This window comes from Pezoporus flaviventris, unplaced genomic scaffold, assembly GCF_033815535.1.
Source record: "Pezoporus flaviventris isolate CSIRO_AGI_PZ_B2104156 unplaced genomic scaffold, CSIRO_AGI_Pfla_v1 ptg000213l, whole genome shotgun sequence".
Classification (NCBI taxonomy): Eukaryota; Metazoa; Chordata; class Aves; order Psittaciformes; family Psittacidae; genus Pezoporus; species Pezoporus flaviventris.
This window is the reverse complement of record NW_026892761.1, coordinates 1,527,398-1,540,154: the sequence shown is the minus strand read 5'-3', so window position 1 is coordinate 1,540,154 and position 12,757 is coordinate 1,527,398. Positions and strand designations below refer to the sequence as shown.

Below are 12,757 nucleotides of genomic sequence, written 5' to 3'. Positions count from 1 at the left end.
TCCCTCCATGATGTGGAACTCATGTGTCACTTGCTTCCCAAATCAGCAAGGAGTGTCCCTCATCGGTTTTCCTCTCCCCGAGTGTTGGGTTCTCTGGATCAGCTCCTCTGACCGCTCGGAGCAACGCAGGCTGTAATGAAACACCCCTGGTCCTCATTGCCTTCATACATAACGCACCGGCTGCCTCCCCTGCTTCTAAATGCAGCTGGGTGCCGGGGGACCGAGGCTTGCCATCTGCAACGCATCCTGATGACCCGCTCCGGGACCCCTTTCCTTCAAGGCTTCCTTGGAAGCAGCTGTACCGCCGGGATGAGGGGAGGAAGCAGCACTCTAAACACATTTAGGAGCATCCCGAGGTCAGGGAAGATGCGGTGACGTTTGTCGTTACGAGGAGCTCAACGTTTCCTTGGAAGATGGGCAGAGGAAGCGTGGTCCATTGGGAGCACAGTGCTCAGATACTGCGCGGGGGCTGGAATGCGAGGAACGGGAAGGGTGACCCCAGGTTGGGGAACGCTGCTACTGGGGGTTGGCCATAAAGCAGGGAAGGATGGCTCAGCACAACCGCCCTCCTAACAGGCAGTGGAGTTGCGGTTCAGTGATACCAAGTGATCTGCAAGGGTAGGTCTGAGACCTGCCCTCAGGTTCACAATTCCTTTGGGTTTACAGCAAACCCTGGTCAAGGACAATCCCATATAGCAGCCTGTCTGCTCCTCACTGGCCGGGACAATCCCATACAGCAGCCTGTCTGCTCCTCACTGGCCGGGACAATCCCATATAGCAGCCTGTCTGCTCCTCACTGGCCAAGACAATCCCATATAGCAGCCTGTCTGCTCCTCACTGGCCGGGACAATCCCATATAGCAGCCTGTCTGCTCCTCACTGGCCGGGACAATCCCATATAGCAGCCTGTCTGCTCCTCACTGGCCGGGACAATCCCATATAGCAGCCTGTCTGCTCCTCACTGGCCGGGACAATCCCATATAGCAGCCTGTCTGCTCCTCACTGGCCAGGGTTGCAGCAGCTTGCCTTTGTTTTAAACTGATGGGCACAACTTCATCAAACCTCACCAAGAGAGGTCAGGAACACAGAGCTGTTAAACCCTGCTGTTCAAACTAGAGCTAAGTGATGAGCAGGTGAGCCAAAGGACAACCCCTGCAGGCTGGATGCTCTCCCATCCAGACCTGTCCACATCTGCATCCACCCATCCTACCCGAGAGACACCGGCAGCAGGGATGCAGGCTTCGGAGCTGCTGCGCTGCGGTCCCCACCGCACCAGGAACCAGCAACACATCCAGAGCGATTCCAACTGAATTCCACGGCCCATTCAGTGATGGGGATACGGCAGCACTTCAGAGCCTGGGGGCAGTTACTGAAGGCACCTTCCCAGGTAGGAAGGGTCTCCAGAGCTAAACCAGCTCCAGCAGCAAGGGGAAAGCACAAGCAGGAAACTATTCCAGCTGAGGAATAGTTTGTCCCATCAGATGACGCGTACCTCTGTAAGCGTTTCATGCAGTCGGGCTGGATCCAACAGCATCCCTGCAGCCCATGGCAGGTGATTTCCAACAGGTAAACCTGAACAACGCCATCACTGCTGCCTCTGGGTGTTCAAAGCTCATGGCCCGTGCTGGGGTTTCCCTCCAGCGGCCCAAAGAGAAGCTGCAGCTCTCCCCAGGGGAGATCTTCACACAAGAGACAAGGCACTGAACTGTCTTTATCACTGAACAGTGTTTTACTGCTCCCAGCCTTCCCCTTCCATTGCCTGCCCAGGCTGAGAACTGAAAGCCAGCATCCAAGAGATGGGATCTGCTTGGAAGTAACCGTGAGGCTTCATCCCACAAAGAGAACCCAAATCCCTCCAAAGCCACCAACTGCAAAGCATCGGCATTAGGCCAAAGCTGCTCCCCCTGTGAGCACCTTTTTCTCTATAGGAGCTTCTGTAATGCTCTATTAGCTGCTGTGCTGGTTAAAAATGGGAAAGGGAACTAATGATGATGAACCCTCAGGGCATAACCTGCAGAAATGGAGCCTCAACAGGGCTGACAAATCGAATCGGGCACCTTTCAGGAGGTGCTTTGGGTTGGGGGAACAAAGCTGCCTTCCATGATCCTGGCATGACCTCACTCCAAACCGTGGTGTTCCCATCATCAAACCCAATGCAGTCTGCACGCTACAACACTCCATGTCCTTTTGAAGAACAAGCGTTTAACACTATTGCCTCCTTGAGACCATTGATCCAAACCGTCTGCTGGTCAGCTCTATACATACAATCATGGAGCAGTTAGGGTTGGAAAGGACCCTAAGATCATCCAGTTCCAGCATCTATACAGATTGTGCTGGAATTTGTCCTACTTACATTGCAAATCTCCAGTGCTTCCTCTGCATCATTTTGTCTTGTCTTCAGGACCTAAACCCCTATGAGGAGTGGATATGTGGATAGAAGGCAAAATTCACTCACAGGTTTAAATGTCAGGATATACGTTAGCCCCAAATGACCTTAATCCTTCTATAAATGGCCGTCATTTCTAATTATTAGCTTATAAAGTACAGAAAGCTCCCATTTCACACAAAACCACCACTTTTCTTGTTCTGCAGATAGCAAGCCCAGACCTGGAGACACACACACGCGTTCATCCAATACTTCAGTGCTTAAGAGGCACAGTATCTCTCATTCCTTCATTGCCCAATGGATTCCAAACTGGAAAACGAAACATCTCAATGAGGACCAATATCCAGCAACTACAAGATGTGAAGAGACACCGGGTTTGAATTCTACAGCCAGGGGAAATAAGAACCTTTAAAGTTCCTGCTAAATGCAGCTTGTGTTTGTTATCCGTTATTAACAGAGAGTTTTCCCAACTTCCCATGGTCTGGAATCCCCCTGCAGCGGAGCAGAACCCCCCTGAAACTAGTGAAGAACATCTTTAAGCTGGGTGAAGTGTCTGTCATCACAGAGCTCATCACCAAGTGAGAATCCAACCCTTTGCTCCCATTTGTCAAACAGCACCAGCCACGTGTCAAAACCCCCATGGTATGAAACCTTTCCACTTCCCCCCTGAAGAGCCATTGGGCTCCAGGCCCAATGGGTTTATACCTAATAAAAATGACTATTTTTTCCTTTAAATCAAACAAAACCCAATAAAAATGGTTTATTTAGAGTTTGATTTACAGCAGCTACTGAACACTGAAGTGATACAATAGCCCGGGTTAACCCCTTGTACTCAGAGAGAGGAACTATTTAAGGACCTCTCTTTCAACCCATTTAACTTGATTTACTTGAAAGCCTGACACTGGTTTGCTCCTTTTCCTCCTTGGGAATTAAGCATCGGATAACACAGCACAATGGACATACCAGCCCTGAAATAAAACCTCTTTAGAAGCACGTTTCAGAACTCCCAGCACGGTGGAAGGAGTCTGGGCTTTGGTGAGCAGAGCAGATGCAAAGAGGGGGGTGTTTCTGTTCATTATCCAACCCCAGATTGTGTGTAAAACAACCACCCCTTCACCATCTTCTGCTATGGAGACGGCAGCTGCTGCCAAACACCAAATGGTGAACGTGAATCACTTCTTCCAGGAACACCACGGTGGTGAATGGGTGGCTCGGCCTCCCCCTGTGACAGCTCCATTCCATCCCCGTGCTGCTGCGCAGGGGTTTTCCTGCAGGGCCCATGAATAACAGCCACCCCAGGGCATAGAACTTCAGTTTAAGCACGGCCACGGGAACATTTACAACCTGAAATAAGAAATCAAACTTCTTCGTTCCAACAGGGAACAACGCTCGGCTTTGTCTCCTGCCGAGACCTTTCAGACCCCATCACCTTTGTAGGAGGAAATGGTACGTGTTGGTGCACACCAGGTAACGCAGAGCCAAGGATCAAAGGGATTTAAATGAACCTTCCTCTGGCTTCTGTTCAGCCTGAGAACCCGAGTGCAGCGATTTCTCTTCGCTGATAACCAAGTACTTGCCCCTTCAGGGAGATTATGACCAGAAGTACACATGGAGCAATCGCTGCCTCTTCAGGTCACAGCAGCACAATGGGCACTTCCTGGCTATCTAAATCAAGAGAAGAACAAAACGCACAGGTAAATAGGTTACATTTCTCCATCACGTTTGTAAGGGGCTGATATGAACCAGAAGCCACGGCGGTCACTTTGCAGGCCCCAAGAGACAGTAATCTGCTATGGTTTTCAGCCTGGAGAAGAGAAGCTGCGTGGAGACCTCAGAGCAGCCTTCCAGCACCTGAAGGGGGCCTATAGGGATGCTGGGGAGGGACTCTTCATTAGGGACTGCAGTGACAGGACAAGGGGTAACGGGTTAAAACTGAAACAGGGGAAGTTTAGATTGGATCTAAGGAGGAAATTCTTTCCTGTGAGGGTGCTGAGGCACTGGAATGGGTTGCCCAGGGAGGTTGTGAATGCTCCATCCCTGGCAGCGTTCAAGGCCAGGTTGGATGGAGCCTTGGGTGCTATGGTTTAGTGCGAGGTGTCCCTGCCCATGGCAGGGAGATGGAACTGGATGATCTTGAGGTCCTTTCCAACCTGAACAATTCTGTGATTCTAAATGCAGTGTCACCCTGCAGGTGTTTAATTACTAGTAATGAAAGGAAGAAGAACACCTCCCAGTGAAATAGCAACGAACTTCACAGCAGTTGCCTTCATTAATTACAGCTAAAACACTGGAATGAGGAAATACAGAGCCTGCAGGAGCTGTTGTGAAGCAGAAATGTTCTTCTTGCTAGTAAAATCCCGTAAGATGGCTGAGGACTTCCCTGAACTCCTGCTTCCTCTTGCACAGAGGAGGAGGAAACGACCTCCTGCGTACACCCAGCTATTGGTGATACACGTGGTCATGACCAGGAGGTTTGTAAGGGAACCAAGGACATTCAGTTCTTCATACCAATCCCACACCTTTCCTCAGTTACCAGCAGAAGACCTGGGGACATGAGGCAACTGCTCTCCAGCCAGGTTTCAGTTTGTTCTTCACTCAGCTTCAAGTTTAAAGGCTGCTCTTTGGCCATTTGACCTGCAGATAAAACTCAACCATTCCTTTTATACTTTGCAAATCACTGGCAAAACTGAAAAGCTCATTTTAAAAGGGAGATGGTGAAAGTATATCTAATTAAATCTCTGTCAGAAAAGTGCCTCTGTAGGCTAAAGTGATGGTTACCCAATCAGGGGCACTGTGCAGGCTTCCCAATGGGATGGAAGTTAATCTTTGCAACAGAAGATGGGCTCAGGCACTTGTATTTTGACTCTAGAAACTAATGGATGGAGGGAGAGGAAGCTCACTTCACCTCCCAGGGGGCACTGATTTGTCAAAGAGCTCTGAATATTCTAAATGGAAGTAGTAATTGTGAAATCTCATACTGTTTGCCTGTATTATGGATGGTCCAAATGAGAATAACTCATGTCTCAAAAGGAGCATGAGTAAATAATGCCCTTAAGCACTGGAAAGCAGCAGTAGACCCCTGCACAGAAAACTCAAGCCAAAAGCAGCATACGCTGGCACAGCCTCTGCAAGGCTTCTCCATAGACACTGACTCAACATGCACCAGCACTAATCCCTCTATACAAGCCCTCCAGCAGCAGGGAATTCTGTCTGCTCCTCCGAGAGCTTCCAGAATCACTCACCACTAAGGTATGTCAATAAAAGAAATGGGAAAAGAACCACAGCCTGCAAAGCCCAAGTCACTGCAGTTTGAGTGATGGGCTGTTAGTCACTTCCTCACAGGCCAACAGGCACCGAAGTGTTTTGGGGCTGAAGAAACACAGTGAGTAACGTGTTAGCAAATAAGAGATGAGTTTTCCAAGCCAGCCCAGGCAGCGGTGACAAAGCCCAAGGGCATCTGATGAGTTCCGAGCTCAGACAGAAGAAACAGGGTGGCTCATTTCCTGGTAAAGGCACCCCAGTCACAAACACAGCCCTTGCCACTGCTCAGCTGTACACTCAACCAACACACAAGTAGGAATGTGGATGGAAGTGAAGGGGATGGCTCCTCTGGGACTGGTTTCAGAGAAACAGGGAATAACCTCCTTCCTGCTTGCAATCCTGCACTGCAACCAGGCTGTTCTTCCTTCCCCTCTGCATGGCTAGCAGTGAAAAGTTGTGCCTCATCACTGGGAGGTGCCTCTGCATCAGTCCTCAAGAAATAGCCCAAACTAGAAGACATCTGACCTTCCACTAACTGCATTACACTTAAATCATATCACAAGCACACTAACATTAGTGTGTCCCGAGAACCATTCACCACTAGAAAGGTCTGTCATAGGTGTAGGTGCCAAAGACCACCCAGCTTCATGTTCTCCACAACAAAGACTGTAGAATGTCCGTCATGTTGAGCCTTGAGGACCCCCTGGACAGTGGAGCAAGAAGTCTCAGCTGGTGAGAAGATGCTTCTTACACCCCCCATGCCCAACAGGTTCCTGTTCAAAGCATAAGAATCAAACCCCACTTTCAGAAATAAGGACTTTGGTGCCTGTTGTCTATGAAGGAGGCAAATGGGTGACAGCATCGGTGAGACTCCAAAGGCACACTTACAAAAGGCAGGGTATCCACAGGGCATTTGAGAACTGGAAGTGTTTTGCTTGTCCTTTTTAAGGCAAGTGGGGCATTAAACTGAACTAGCAAGAAGCAGGTTTAATATGCCAATAGAAAACCATGTGGTTCTTCACATAATGGGGTTGGACTAAATGACCTTTAAGGGTCTCTTGATTCTATAACACTTGGCTATGCTGTAGTACTTCCTGCAGGGCAGGGATGACACATCCCTTTGTGTTCAATATGCATCAGAGTTCTTGTGCTGCAAACAGCTTCAGGGCTGAGAGCTCACCTGCCAGAACCATGGTTCGTGCTTGCCATGCTCTTTCATCCCTTCCTAGTGATCCTCTTCTGGCCACTGTCAGCGACAGAAGGCTTGGGCTAGCCCAACCTTTCCTCTGACTCAGTAAGCCTGCTATTATGTTGTGATTATCCACCTCCAACTCCAGCTGTCTTCCCTGATCTTCCCAACTTATAGGAGCACATGCAGCTCGCAGGGCTGTGGGGTGCTACCACAAAGCACAGCTCTGACTCACCTTGCTAAGAAAAACACAGATACTTTCTTTCCTCTGCCATCACCTCGTACAGCGCAGGGTGAGGTTTCACTGTAACTTAGCAAGATTATTCGGGTAAGCTGCAAGTATGGAAGTCATTAACATCTAATGACCTACGGGGAATGACTCACTCCCCAGATACCATTTTGTATTGGATATCTGAATAGAACAATTGGAAGGGACCCGTATTAATCACCCATGATCACTTCAAGGCTGAACAAATGTTAAAGCATGCTCTAATGGGCATCAACCACCTCTCCAAAAGGCCTGTTCCAGTGTTTGACCACCCTCATGTTAGCAGTGGGATCAGTTACATCCTCTTGCCTAAATCCACTAATTTACTCAGCCAGGACAAACCAAAGGAGAGGATAACACAGGAGATACTTGAGCATGAATTTAGACTATACATTTGTAGACTCATTTAGGTTGGAAAATACTCTTACAGTCATGGAGTCCAATGGTGAACCCAGCACCGCCAAGTCCACCACTAAAGCATGTCCCTAAGGATGGTGACTCTACCACTTCCCTGGGCAGCCTCTTCTTGATTTGCCTCATGCCATGGCAGTGTTTTACAGTAGGTTTTTAGATGGGAAAGATTATGAAACTAAGCAAGAAAAAAACAAACCCTAAAATAAAGGTTCAGATGCAGGAAAACCACCCAGGTTGACTCCACAGCTTGCTGCCTGCATAGCTCTAGGCAGGGAAACATGGAATGAAACACAAAGGTTTAAACCCCACAGCTTAAGGCAGAGGTCTGCCTCCAATCACACTGCAGAACACGTGGAGAATCATGAAACAAGCGGGAAAACTTCCATCGGGGTTCGGATGTTACCCCTGTAGAGAGCAATTCTGTTCCCAGGGCTGCCCACGTGGCTCTGGAAAGCACAAAATGCTGTTTCAGGACAGGGTGAAACCAATAAAGGAGATTCACCTGGAAGAAATGGTCCCAGCAGGTTTTGCAGCAAATGAAGTCGCACGACGGACATTGGAAAGGCACATCCGTCTCACATCGGCAGTTGGGGCAGAAGTATCTCCCTAGAACAGAGAGAGGGGCAGCGGGGAGAAGGGGAGAGAGAAAGAGAGGGAGGAAATGACTTAATTCCTGTATTTCCACTGGAATCACCTGGGGCATCCTCATTCCTCCACGTTTCCAGTGTAGCCCAGACAACAACGACCACGAACTTCCTCACCAGTGCAGTACCTGCCTGGCTATGCTGTGTCTTTCCCATAACCTCGCTCAGCCTTTGGTGCTTCAGATCCCCATTGAGAAGCTGAGGCGATGTCCTCGCCTTACAAGGAACTTGGAGAACGATCCCTAAGTTCTCAGGAAACTCTGACACCATTGTGATGAAGCAATGAAGTGCTTTGAGAGGACATATGCTAGTGGCCTGCAGTGCAACTTCTACTTCGCAAACCCCACGCATCATCATTGCGCCTGAGCAGATACAGGCATCATTTAACAGATCATTAGCAGGATTCTCATTTCTTTCTCTTTATTTCTTTGCCTGTTAAGGAATTGCATCCAAAAAAAAAAAACCAAAAAAATCTCACCTATACCTACCATTCTCTGGCTCCAAGGCTTGGGGAAAGAAAGGCCTGGGTACAGACGTGCTGGGTGCTCTCATCCTAGCGACTTCTTTGGTCCCCAGCAATTCACATTGGCTTCTCTGGTTAAAGTAGGAGGGAATGCTCCTCTGAGTTCTCCTCAGCGCCTCAGAAGTGCCTGGATCTGGGTTTTAAACGAGACAATCAGCACACAAAGCAGTGCAGCACAGAACACGAGACACAGGCTCCACAAAGCACAATTAGAGGCAAGCTCGCACTGCACAAGAAGAAACCCCCCTTTGAATAACTATTTTTTAATGTTATACTGCTTGGTATCAGAAGTTTCTGATACTAACACATGCTTTATGAATGAAAGGGACCCTTTATAGAACCATAGAATAGTTTGGGCTGGAAAGGACCTGAAGATCATCCAGTTTCAACCCCCCTGCCATGGGCAGGGACACCTCACACTAAACCATCTCACCCAAGGCTTCGTCCAACCTGGCCTTGAACACTGCCAGGGATGGAGCATTCACAACCTCCCTGGGCAACCCATTCCAGTGCCTCACCACCCTAACAGTAAAGAACTTCTTCCTTATACCCAATCTAAACTTCCCCTGTTTCAGTTTGAACCCGTTACCCCTTGTCCTATCACTACAGTCCCTAACGAAGAGTCCCTCCCCAGCATCCCTATAGCCCCCCTTCAGATACTGGAAGCTGCTCTGAGGTCTCCACGCAGCTTCTCTTCTCCAGGCTGAACAGCCCCAACTTTCTCAGGAAGGAAACGCATAGGAACAGCTCTGTGGAAATGGTTCCTAGACAGCGTGGATCTCCATCCACACCTGCGCCCAACCCCACCTCGGTGCACAGATTCTGCCTTCACCCATAGCACACTTCACAGTTTAAAGAAGGCATCACTAGACCTGGGTTTTCTTGTTTCCTTGCACTTCCCATCTCACATTGCCTTCTACCTCATACCTCTTGGGGTATTTAAACACAATTCAGACACGGCCAATTGCCCTGATCGTCCTTTGCACACCTGGTGCAGGAACATTACCCACCATAATCAAAGCCAACACCGTGTTTGTGAATTGACAACGTTCATTCCCAACCTTGGATGTGGCTGCTTCCTTCCATAGCGAACCAGTTCTGCACACCCCATCCGCTCCATGCCTGCAGCTTCTCCTGGTAGCCTTGCTTACTCTGGGCCATTTCAGGCAAACTGGCACACAGGTCTTCAATAACATCTTTGTGATGAGGATGCACAAACATCTGAACTCCTGTGCAGAAGAAAACACAGTCAAATGCATCGGCCATAGAAGACTTCCTTGCTTTGGAGGGGACAAATGCTTTGGCAGCTGAACACGAGCAGGCCATATTGCTCAGCATCCTCAGGCTGGTAGAACGTTCATGGTTTCGTAGCTGTTAGAACTATGGGGTTTTCCTTACTAGAAGCCAGATGAGTACTGAAAATAATCCCAACTTCCCCTGAAGTTCTGTTTTCTACAGTGAAGCACGAACACCTGACCCAGCCCTTCACCTGAAAGCTGGCCTAGTGACACCAGGGGTACACACAACACCCAAAAAGCCTTTCTCAGAAAGATGCTTTTCTCCTTACTGTTGACAACAGCGAGATTCACACCACACAATACAGAAACTCTGAAAGCCCCAACTGTGACTTGCTGCCAAGCACAGGCAATTCCACCACAAAGTCTTCTGAGGTCAAAGAATTTGCCTGGTAAAGACATCGACTCCCTGCCTGTGAGGCGGAATGCTCAGGGGGAGATTGTGACTCACAGTGCCACCCAGTACATTCCCCTCCCACTCTTCGTTATGGCAGGACTAATCTGAGTCGTTAATGCAGCAGAAGAAAACCTCTTTTCTAAAACCATGGAGACTCTGACATCTATTTGAGGGCAGTGGAATACTTATTGGTATTTCCTGAAGACACAAAATGAAACAGCATCAGCATTTCCCAGCATATGGCTTGCAGCATTTCCTGCAGAGGAGTTCACACCGGAGACACGGGAGCAGGTAGAACTGAGCTGTTACCTAGCACAAGACATGCCCATCACAACCAGCCCGCAGAGGCCACCAAGACCAGCATTTAACCCTTCTTCAACAATAAAGCCCAATTATAAGTTCTGAACACTTATAGCTTCCTAAATGCTTTCATCATTAAACCCATAAAAGGAAAAAAAAACCCAACCCAAACCACTTCTGATAAAACAAATACCAGCTTGAAAGATTACTATGATCAATAAAGGTACTAAATTATGACACAGTTCCATAACTACTCCCAGATAAAGCTCTGTAGAAGAATAGTGAATTGAAAGAGTGATTGTTTATCCTAAAACCAGGAAGTGATCCAAGACCTTAGCACCAGTAGAGCAATCAATGGTTATGAGAATACAGTTGAGTCAGTTCAATAGCCAGCACTGTCGAAACAGCAACCACTTGTAGTAACTAAGGAGAACAAAAGGTAATGAAATCATCTGACTGAAGTTAGCTTAACCGAGGGTTGGGGCGGGAATTACTGAGGTCTTATCTCAGCTTTTCAATGGCCAATTTCTAAGAGAACAAACAGAGATTGAGATTTCATAACCTTGACTTTTTTCCCCCCTCTCTGAACATCAGGTCTTTTCCAACCTAGGTCATTCTATGATCTTTCCTGCTGCTCCACGTATCTGCTTTGCTGAAGCGAAGCTTACAGATGCTACAAGCTTTTCCTAAGAGTAGAGACCTTGCAAACTAATGACCAGCAAAAAGCCATTGCTGACACGAGATGGCAACAACACCTACATCTTATTTTCAACTAAACACAAGTGATTTTGAAAACAGCCCTTACTTTGCAGGAGACCAATGTGTTCTGGCTTTTCAGCAGCGAGGTTTGCTAGCACCATTGCCAGAGCATCGTATCTATCTGTCTTCTGGTAAACTAGCAGAGCATCATGGAAACAGCTGTAACCGCTTTCGCCCAGAGCCATCCTCATTTCGTTGAGGTAGGCGGCCTCGAGGAGCTCCTGGTCATATCCTGTAGAGCTCGAAGCTTCTGCAGCATCTTCCCTTGGAGCTTGACCAGCAATGTGCCCTGAGAGACAAAGCACACGTGTGAGCAGGGCCTGGGGAGGAACTGAGCCACTCCTTTGTGTCAACTTCTCATTCAGAAGGGGGTTCCTGGACCACTGTGAAGCGGTAACTCCAACAGCGCCTGCATAGCCACACACCTCCCTCTGGCATGCCCTTGAGCAGAGCCAAGGCCTGTGCCTGGAAAGTGAGCAAATCGAGTTCAGGGATGGCTTTTTAGCATTGTCTGGAGGGGCTTTTTTTCAACCTTTTAGCTGGAGGAATGTGTCAGATGGTCACTAGAGAATGAGGAGAAGGTGACACAAAGACACTGCGCATGGGGCTCAGCAATAAACCAGGGTAAGTAACCTGCTGAGAGCAATTAAAGACTAGATTTGTCACCTCTTATTAACAGAAGGAGACAAGGCATGTCTGCATCTGCCTGTGTCTGGTGTTTCCCACCAGGAAAACAGCATCAAAAAACTGAAATGACACACAAGACAGCACAAGAGCAACGTAGGAGGACAACAGAGGTTAGGGGCAGCTGTGAACCTCATGCTAAACTCCAAGCAGACTGCTATTCAAAGCATCAGTCTTTGATTTCTGACACATTTTAGAGGAAAAAGCTCTGGTTTGCATATTACAGGCATGCAAATACAGATGACTTATATGCTAAGAAACCGACTGAAATTAAACAGCCCCATCTTTTGGCATTTAGATCCTTATTCTTCACTAAAGGACCTTTCAGAGAAGTTAAGGCAGTTTTAAGAGATGGGCTTAGTTCGGTTTCCTGAAAGGAGAAAAACCACGGGTGTGACTTTTACCATCAATATCTCCTACTGCATATCTAACAGCTGACACTGCCACAGGAGCATACTCCTGGGAGCAGCAGAAGGTACCCATGCATTTATTGCCATCATCTTCTCATTTACTTTTAGCAGAAACAAGCTTCTGCAAAAACCAGTCTCAGAATAAGGTGGCTTTGTTCAAATGCTCTTACCACAGAAAAGAAAACAGGAAATCCAAGCAAAATAAGCAACATGGCTTCAGGCACGGAA

General features: G+C 48.1%; 1 protein-coding gene across 1 annotated transcript in view; it reads right to left on the bottom strand.

The window, feature by feature from the left end:
• The window catches only part of RTEL1 (regulator of telomere elongation helicase 1), a 50,020-nt gene that overhangs the window by 4,744 nt on the left and 32,519 nt on the right, over positions 1 to 12,757 (bottom strand). The window contains exons 32-35 of the mRNA XM_061442048.1: positions 11,482 to 11,724; positions 9,746 to 9,913; positions 8,650 to 8,817; positions 7,921 to 8,123 (exon numbers count right to left, since the gene is read on the bottom strand). Coding sequence (XP_061298032.1) covers positions 7,921 to 8,123; positions 8,650 to 8,817; positions 9,746 to 9,913; positions 11,482 to 11,724 — 782 coding nt within the window. The remainder of the gene's footprint in view (positions 1 to 7,920; positions 8,124 to 8,649; positions 8,818 to 9,745; positions 9,914 to 11,481; positions 11,725 to 12,757) is intronic.